At 41.0% G+C, this 9917-nt stretch overlaps 1 protein-coding gene across 1 annotated transcript; it reads right to left on the bottom strand.

Annotated features, from left to right (window-relative positions):
* Positions 1 to 1420: 1420 nt before the first annotated feature.
* LOC118364100 (endothelin-2-like) lies at positions 1421 to 8504 on the bottom strand. The gene is made up of 4 exons (XM_035745337.2): positions 8302 to 8504; positions 5216 to 5366; positions 4121 to 4234; positions 1421 to 2552 (listed from the first exon to the last, which is right to left on the bottom strand). Exons 1-4 carry the CDS (start codon positions 8357 to 8359, stop codon positions 2462 to 2464), a joined length of 414 nt encoding a protein of 137 aa, XP_035601230.1. The 5' UTR covers positions 8360 to 8504; the 3' UTR covers positions 1421 to 2461.
* Between the last annotated feature and the right edge of the window lie 1413 nt (positions 8505 to 9917).

Below are 9917 nucleotides of genomic sequence, written 5' to 3'. Positions count from 1 at the left end.
CTTTTGAAGGGAAAATCTTTTTTATTTGTATTAATTTGAGGTTTTTGAATTCCTTGGACATTTATCTACCTTGGGCCTCCGTTTGAACTAAGAGCAGAAAGTGTTTGCATTGGCTTGAGAGACTGGGAGAAGTTGAAAATACTATACACAAACAGAAAAATCATATTTCTCGATCATTTGCTCCATGTGGCATACATCAGCATATGAGGGTATTTTTCAAAACAGTTATTGTTATTAGTTTGCTTCCTAGTAAAGTGAATAGAAAATCCTAATTGTATAGGTCTATTGGAGAGCTAAAATGTACCATATTTACGTAACAATTCAATATTACAGCATTTTCTTCCTCACTACAGACGTGTTACATCATAAGCTAATTTCTACAGTATCCTTTCAACGTTTCACATTCTGGTGAGATTCAGTGTCTTGGTGTCTATTCAAAATGTTGTTCTACACCCCTGCCAAATGAACAGTCATATACTGTACATTGAATAGGCCATTTCTAAACTATGTAATCTCACCTATTCCTGCATGCAGTGCAGGGAGTTCTCATAATAAAGTTCACTCTTCACACAACTCCAAAGTTACCTTTTACTTTTCCACACATACCTCATGAATGAACAATACATACAGTATGATGTGGAGTGATAATGATTTATATGATTCCGTAAATTCAAAGTGCTCAGTCATTGCTTATTAGGTTTTTCCCTTTCTGTCCCAGTTATTGATCTAAGTATACACCAGGGGGGGGAAAAAACAGGCAACTTGTTTGACTGAATATGCTTCCTGTCTCTTATCCCATGGGCGAGAAGTGTTCTGGGGCGGCAGGGTAGCCTAGTGGTTAGAGTGTTGGACTAGTAACCGAAAGGTTGCAAGTTCAAATCCCCGAGCTGACAAGTTAGAAAATCTGCTGTTCTGCCCCTGAACAGGCAGTTAACCCACTGTTCCTAGGCAGTCATTGAAAATGAGAATTTGTTCTTAACTGACTTGCCTAGTAAAATAAAGGTAAAGTAAAAAAAAAACACCATAAAACAATAACACAGGAGAATCGGCCACATGACTTGGGTGCAATTCCTCGTCCCTTCACATTTCCTTTATAATATGTTCTGTTGCAGGGTTATAAACCAAAGAAGACTGACAACTCCATTCCGCCTGCACTCCTTGACCCATCAGAATATTTATAATGGAACTATTACACTGTGTTGTAGGTAAACGTAGAGTTCATCATCTAGTCAACGCAGTCAAATAAGGAGAGTCTGGCAAATATTTTGTATAATTCAACTATTCATTTGTTTATTGTTACACACTGCTTCACACAGTCACTCAATACAGAAGTGGTCGAAATCAATTTAATACAACAATGTACCGTATGTTTCAATGTTATGTATTTTTTACTCCCACCCACCCACCTGACCCACCCAACCATACACACATATACACTGAGTGTACAAAACATTAAGGACACCTGCTCTTTCCATTGCATAAACTGACCAGGTGAATCAAGGTGAAAGCTATGATCCCTTATTGATGTCACTTGTTAAATTCACTTCAATCAGTGTAGATGAAGGGGAGGAGACAGGTTAAATAAGGATTTTTAGGCCTCGACACATCTGAGACATGGGTTGTGTATGTGTGCCAATCAGAGTGCCTTTGGACAGGGTATGGTAATAGGTGCTAGGCTCACCGGTTTGTGTCAAGAACTGTAACGCTGCTGGGATTTTCACACTCAACAGTTTCCCGTGTGTATCAAGAATGGTCCACCACCCAAAGGACATCCAGTCAACTTTACAACTCAATATTAGGAAGGTATTCTTAATGTGTTGTACACTCAGTGTATAATCCTAAACATTGCACCTTTAAATGCCCTCAGTCATTTTCCTTGATGATTAACCTGCATGGCAATCATAATATGTTGTTATTATACAAATCAAATAAAGGAGAGATTAAATATGTTTGGCAAAATAATGAGAAAAACACAGTGGCTATCTCATACATAATTTTGATGATCGTAACAGTCATATTCTCCCTGTTACATTCTTTCCATCTTGACAGCAATGGTCTGCCACTGTTTTGAACACAGACAACCAGCATAAACACATCAAGTGTTCTTTCCTCTACGGCTACCTGGCCAGAGTTTGCCAGAAGCATGGACCATCCTTGTCCCTCCTGGCCCTAACAAACATTTTGCTGCACAAATACCCTCTATGTATCATGCCTGATCCATCCCTCAAGGTTTGGATCTAGTGTCTATTCTCTGTCTTCAGGCCTCTGTCCCATTTTGCTTTCCAACCTCTCCTTATGGGTGCAAACCAACAAACAGACAGGCAGTCCCACCGGTCTGTGGCCTTCCTGCATGTGACACATCTCTCTATCAGCAGCCCTTTGTTCTGCTCCTCTCAATGTTAGAGTGTCATTTGTTCTGGTACTCGCTCTTCACTCCTCACTGTCTGCCACACAATGTCGTTTAGCGCTCATTAAGCCCAGGGGCCCTGGCTGCTTCCTTCCTGGGTGGAAAGGCCCATCCCCTGGCTCTCTCAGAGGCTCTGCCCATAGATCTTTGGAGGAAAGAGACACTGGTCAGCAACATAATAACAACGGTCATCTTGTGGTACAATATGAAATAATTCTGTGTACAGCCTATGCTTCATTTGAAAACCAGAATAGCAAACAGCTGTTTCAAGCTCATGAAGGAAAGTCAAAAGGTTGGGGAGCTCTTAACTGAGCACTGGGTGAAGAGTTATCTGAGCTGCACACAAGAAGAGAGAGAGATGTGGGCAGACTGGCCTACAGAGCTAAGCCCATGCAATATCTTAGAGGAAATCCTAGTTCAGTCTGCTTTCCACCAGACACTGGGAGATTAATTCACCTTTCAGCAGGAGAATAACCGAAAACACAAGGCCATTTCTACACTGGAGTTGGTTACTAAGAAGACAGGGAATGTGGCCAAGTTACCGTTTAGACTTAAATCTACTTGAAAATCTATGGCAAGGCCTGAAAATGGTTGTCTAGCAATGATCAATTACCAATTTGACAGAGTTTGAAGAATTTTGACAATAATACTGGACAAATGTTGCACAATCCAGGTGTGGAAAGCTCTTAGAGACTTGCCCAGAAAGACTCAGAGGTGTAATCGCTGCCAAAGGTGCTTCTACAAAGTATTGACTCAGGGGTGTGAATACTTATGTAAATGATATATTTCTGTATTTCATTTTCAATAAATTTGCACAATTCTCTAAAAACATGTTTTTCCTTTGTCATTATGGGGTAATGTGTGTAGATGTGTGATTTTATTTATTTTTAATCCATTTTGAATTCAGGCTGTAACACAACAAAAAGTAGAAAAAGTCAAGGGGTATGAATACTTTCTGAAGGCACTGCAGATACCCTTCAAACAAACTCAGATCAGTGAATTCTCACAATACCTTTGATCAAAGAATCAGGTGTGTAAAGAACTGTTGCCTCTTTTTTCTGCCAATTTGGCAATCTAAAGACAACTTTATTGTACACTAAAAGTTTTACTGACATCAAGGTCATAGACCAAACAATAATGTCTTTACAATATAATGTCTAACGGCTCTATCCAAGCGTGTAGCGTTACAGATTGCATGCTAGAAATGAGGAACAATGAGTTGCATTGAGTCTCTGGGTGTCTCCAGGTGCCAGTATTTGTTTCTCTATCATCCTTAGGAACCATTAATCCCAAATTCAGCCTTCAATTCTTGAGACTCCTAGACACTTCACTCCCCTGTCCCTTTTGAGCCAATCAAAACATGCAGTGGGGATTACACAGCCAAGGATAACACTGCCCCTTCGGGCACTCCGTAACATTGTGCTGCAGATTCATTCCACCACGAGAGGGAACGCCTGTGTGACACACACAACAACACTCCCTCAAGATAATAATAGAATCCCAGAGAAGTGAGCTATGCTCTCAGACCACACCTTGAAGAGCTTCAACACAGAGTCCAGTCCCTCTTGTTCTGTGTACTCAAATGGCTAACTAATACAACTAGAACATTCCACAGTCTCTGAGTATCTGTCTGTCCGTCTGTCTGTCTGTCTGTCTGTCTGCGGTGGTGGTGTATGTGATAGTGTCTTGGCCATTGTTTTGACCCCAACTCACCTGTCCTGACAGAGGCTGGTGCAGGTGTGGTCGTCAGAGTCGGCACACACACAGCGACCGGCAGACCTACGGCGACGTGACAGAGGGCTGCCCAAGCCGTAAACAGTGGTCTTACTACAGAAAGGGAAAGAGAGAAAGGGAATATCAGTTTGCTCAGTCACTCTCAAGATATAACCACAAGGGGGCCTCCCGGGTGGCGCAGTGGTTAAGGGCGCAGTACTGCAGCGCCAGCTGTGCCATCAGTCCCTGGGTTCGCGTCCAGGCTCTGTCGTAACCGGCTGCGACCGGGTGGTCCGTGGGGTGACGCACAATTGGCCTAGCATCGTCCGGGTTAGAGAGGGCTTGGTCGGTAGGGGTGTCCTTGTCTCATTGCTCACCAGCGACTCCTGTGGCGGGCCGGGCACAGTGTGCGCTAACCAAGGTTGCCAGGTGCACGGTGTTTCCTCCGACACATTGGTGCGGCTGGCTTCCGAGTTGGATGCACGCTGTGTTAAGAAGCAGTGCGGCTTGGTTGGGTTGTGTATCGGAGGACGCATGACTTTCAGTCTCTCCCGAGCCCGTACGGGAGTTGAAGCAATGAGACAAGATAGTAACTACTACAACAATTGGTGAGAAAAAGGGGTAAAATTAAAAAAAATATATAATAATAATAATAAATAAAAGATATAACCACAATGTTTATAGACTTTGTTCCTTGGCATTAATAAAATGCAGTGTTGCAAGACAGGGATGATTGCCAGAATAATGTCATATTGATACCAATTGGGGTGTTGCAAGACAGGGATGATTGCCAGAATAATGTCATATTGATACCAATTGGTATGCTGTGTTAAGAAGAATATCCTTATCCTGCTCTTTGTGTATCGGAGGACGCATGACTTTCAACCTTCGTTTAAAAAACGGTGCAAATATTAATGTTGATATCATCACACTGTGACGTAATTGACCCACATAAGTGAATTGCTCAAGTATATGTCTGCAAAGCTGAGTAGGTATTTGTTTTACGTCTTTGATGGTGTGTTAGTGTAAGTAAGTGTATGAGCATGTTGTTTCTCTCTGTGAATGCATATATTTCTGTGAGGTGTGTTTGCCCACCTTGGTGTGTTGACCCAGATGATGTCGAGATGGCAAAAGTAGTGGCATTCAGAGTCCAGCTGGTTGTTGCAGGCACAGCGTTTGGTCCGCACTCTGTGAGGTGGAGCCAGATCACTGGACTTAGGCCTCTCTGACAGTGGAAGTCCAAATCCTACAATGACAGACAGAAGGATATAGCTAAGAAAGCAATCCTGGTGCATCAAGACCGTACAATCCACCAGCCAGGGTTGGGTAGGTTACATTCTAAACATAATCCTTTACAGTTACTAGTTACCTGCCCAAAATTGTAATCAGTAACATAACTTTTGGATTACCCAAACTCAGTAATGCATTCTGATTACATTCCATTACTTTTAGATTACTTTCCACTTAAGAGGCATTAGAAGAAGACAAAAATGTATGTTACCAATTAAACGACATCTATTGCAGGATAAATCAATGTTAAAGTTTACATAGCTGGCCATATATGGATGTTACATTTTACTTTATGGGTTCGTTATGTAGGCTTCTGCTTTCAGCTACAAATAATAATACGATTAAATTATGTCTTTACATTAAAAACCAAAGTCATTCAGAATTCCAGTTATTCCAATAAATGTTATACCCCTTGATCTTCAAGAATAGGACTTGGAAACATGGTAAGTATTGATTAGCCAAATTGTTTTACCTGAGCATAACCCCAACACTAAGGATGTATTAGCCAGGCCTACTCTGTTGTTTATGATTTTGTTGTCATGGAGTACTGATTGGGCTCATTGATTCGAGTTGAAAAGTAAATGCTGCCCTCATTACATGGCATGTTTTGAGCGCTACTGAAAAGTGCTATTTACATGTGAAAAATTAATGCAATATGCTGCATTTTCTATTTTCTATTGTTGAACTTTTTGTTGGTGACACTTCGATGGTGACACTTGATAATATGCAGCTGTTTAAAGGGCAAATCCACAGATGAAACAATAACAAAACGGTCACGTTCTATTTTGGTAAAAAGCTGAAGGATGGGCCTGGAGAAATGTAATCACTCTCAGATTAACAGACAGAGCTGTGGATGCAAGGACTGACCATCCATGATATCAAGAGTATTGTTTTAACCATGTTATGAGGCTATACAGTATTTGATTACATTTACAATGTTTACAAACATTGGAGAAAAACAAGCTTATATTTTGGTTTCTCATGGAGTGTGACATTTGAACTAAGCTTATGGGGCATTTATAAGTTATATTCCTCAATAATAGATGGATAGATATATATAATTTATACGTCCAAAAATGGATGCAGCAACTACAGATTGCCCCTTTAAGTCTATCAAAAGTGTACGAGTTTGAGCATGTGTCCCTTAGGCCTATGGATTTTATTTATTTTTTAATCAGCCTGAATGAGATTGAGCAATAAAAGCCCCACTTTTATTCCATAGGCTGGGGTCCGCGCTATGCAGCTGTTGCAAGAGCGCATTTTTCACTGGCAGCTTAAACTTCTTGAATTGAACCATTATTGGGTTCAAATACACATTTAAATTTGTGAACAGCCATCCACAACAACCACAATCCATAACACGCAAAAAAACTAAATGAGAGAGCAGAACTGTGAGTCACAATTACATCAATGCAGATATCAATAATATGTGATATCTGTATCACTGTAGACTAATCCACTGCTGTCATCCTTACCTCCAAGCGTTTAAATTGGATAATCTTTGGATGCCGACAGCAGTCGCACCATTGGAAAGCATAGCTTAGATTGTAGCCTACAAAAGCCTGATCCTGCTCTTTTCCCGCGATCCATCAAACACATTCGGTGTGTCATCATAGTGGTCTTTGACTTGTGTTCAGATTCGCTCAGATGGAACAAACTTAAACGTGTGCCGTTTTTCAATGCTGATTTGAATGTCATTGAGAAAACAGAGAAGTGTCAAAGATGTTTTTTTCCCGCAAACATCCATTCTGAATGTAAAAGTAGTTCTCAAAGTAATCATCTAGTTTTTCAAAAGTACCTGTAATCTGATTACAATATTTTTGCTGGTAATGTAACGGATTACAGTTTTTTGTAATCCCTTACTCCCCAACGCTGTCACCAGCATAAATGGACACTAGACAAATGTATTATTATCGGTACTCCGCTATTTGCCATGATCGATCACACCAGTCTAATCAATCCTTTCTGTGGAAAGCTAGTAATCATCTGTAATCTCTGTTATCTGTCTGTTCAAACATTCTGAAGGGAGTGCCAATGCCAATAGTGAAGGGCAAACAGACATCTGGAGGAGACTTCACCTCTTTATTGACCAGTATAAGTAAGTAAGTGGGTCCCTCGATAAGAAGGGAATGTGTACTAGTGTTTCAGTGGAGTCAGTACATCTCATTTGTCCCGATACAGAGATGACCAGAATATGGAGAAACACAGCCTCTGGTATTTTCTGACTGTACAATGATAAGTCTACAACCAGCAAACAAACATTGTAATGCTCTCACAAGTTCAAGTTTAAGGTGCTTTTCACAACCAAGATCACTCAAACACAAGATAATCCATTTGCTGTGTGAGATGAAGAGGTTCTCCAGAGAATCAACATTTGAGAATGTGTACCCCTGAGCTCGTCAGCAAGGTTGAAGTGAGATGTAACACTGGTCCTAATGTGTTTAACGATAAATCTTCATTGATGATGGAACAGTTGGAACGGGGCTTGGTGAAACGTGTCTCTTTGTTGCTTTGTATATCTTGTCACTGAATATAATGAGTGTGCTAATGAGTAAGTCTTTACATTGCTCTGGACAATAAAAACATGTAGTCAATGCTGCACCATGTCATCATTGTGTAGGGATATTAATTCGTTTAAATAGAAAGTCAGCCAGTGTTTTGTTGATGCAGAACCTCAATACAATTACATAATTTTTTATATAGTGTGTCATTCCAAAGTAATATTTTTATGATATTTTTATATTTAGTTATCCATTCAAAAAATGATCAGTGGAAGACACTTGACCATTATTTTTCAATACTTCAATGACATGAGTAAGTCTATTTTTGCTTGTGGAAGACATAACAATTCCTAAGATCATTTATTATAGTAATAGCGCTGTAGTACTCACCTTCCTGCATGGACACACACACAGTGATGAGAAGGAGCAGGCTGGTGTGTGCTGACATGGTTGCTGTTGGTCTGTTTCTAGAGCTCACGGTGAAGTAGAATATCCTTAAATGCACTTTGCCAAATTATCCCAGCCGTCTTCTGCTTTGCTGCTTGCTTGTTTGTTTGCAGGTGCCTGAGAGGTGGCCCTCAATTTATAGTCCTCTTTCCCCATAATGTCACACTGGAAGTCCTGCCCCTTGCTGCTACAATGTTACACAACTCCTTCAGAGGGTTTGAGATTCCTATTAGCATAGGAATCTATATTCACTCCACCCCACCACAACTCACCAACCCTCCAGCCTGCAGGTCAATGGGCAGACAACATCTGTACTTATCACCTGTAGCATGTTGCATTCACTTTCCACATGCAATTTGGTTGTGTGACATGTACTTTTGCTGTCATATTTTGAGTGATGTTTGACATATGGCGAGAGCCTGAGGGGGGAGGGTAGGAGGGAAGGAGAGGGAGGGAGTGGAAGACCATGTGGAAAAGGAGAGAGATGGCTCCTGATTGCCTGCTTTGCATGGAGTCTGCAAGGGAAGGCCAGGGTGCTGTGGAAACAATGATCAGGGGGAACATTATCCAATACAGGTGGGTTGGCAGATTGTGGTGGTGGAGCAGATGTGCATTGGGTGACAATTGACTCAATTCGGGATTGATTGACAGAACAAATTAATTCCCCATGGTGTGTTGACCGAACAATATTTTTTTATTTGTTTTCTCTTTTAAAGACGAATGGAATTCCACCATCCTTACGATACTTATTTTCTCAAGCTCTATTTATAGTATAGACAGTGCCGAAGATTGCAGTTGTAACATGTACTGTTTGAATACTGCTGGGAGTGTTACCATTAGGCCATACGGGCACCACAGAGTATGTCATTCATACACAGTTGTGGGTCTACAGTGCCTTCAGTCTACAGTGCCTACTTTTTCCACATTTTGTTACATTACAGTCTTATTCTAAAATTCTAAAATGTTTTTTTCCCCTCATCAAGCTTTAACACAATACCCATAATGACAAAGCAAAAACAGTTAAGAAATGTTTGCTCATTTATATATAGAAAAAAAAGATTGCATTTACATAAGTATTCAGAGCCTTAACTCAGTACTTTGTTGAAGCACATTTGGCAGTGATTACAGCATTGAGTCTTTTTGGGTATGATGCTACAAGCTTGGCACACCTGTATTTGGGGAGTTTCTCCCATTTTTCTCTGCAGATCCTCTTAAACTCTGTCAGGTTGAATGGGGAGTGTTGCTGCACAGCAATTTATGTCTCTCCAGAGATGTTCGATTTGGTTCAAGTCCTGTCTCTGGCTGGGCCACTCAAGGACATTCAGAGACTTGTCCCGAAGCCACTCCTGCGTTGTTTTGGCTGTGTGCTTAGGTTCATTGTCCTGTTGGAAGATAAACCTTTCCTGAGCACTCTGGTGCAGGTTTTCATCAAGGATGTCTCTGTACTTTGCTCCATTCAATTTCCTTGAACCTGACTATTCTACTAGTTCCTGCCGCTGAAAAACATCCCCACAGCATGATGCTGCCACCACCATGCTTCACCGTAGGGATGGTGCCAG

Source organism: Oncorhynchus keta, chromosome 31 (genome assembly GCF_023373465.1).
Source record: "Oncorhynchus keta strain PuntledgeMale-10-30-2019 chromosome 31, Oket_V2, whole genome shotgun sequence".
NCBI classification, from domain to species: domain Eukaryota; kingdom Metazoa; phylum Chordata; class Actinopteri; order Salmoniformes; family Salmonidae; genus Oncorhynchus; species Oncorhynchus keta.
The sequence above is the reverse complement of the archived record's forward strand: the minus strand, read 5'-3'. Positions and strand labels throughout refer to the sequence as shown.

Excerpts from the sequence above, each read along its gene's own strand:
- LOC118364100 (XM_035745337.2), bottom strand. The coding sequence starts at position 8,359 with ATGTCAGCACACACCAGCCTGCTCCTTCTCATCACTGTGTGTGTGTCC. Across the intron at positions 5,367-8,301 it reads GTGTGTGTCCATGCAGGAAG|GATTTGGACTTCCACTGTCA; the intron begins GTGAGTACTACA and ends CTGTCATTGTAG. Across the intron at positions 4,235-5,215 it reads ATCTGGGTCAACACACCAAG|TAAGACCACTGTTTACGGCT; the intron begins GTGGGCAAACAC and ends CCCTTTCTGTAG.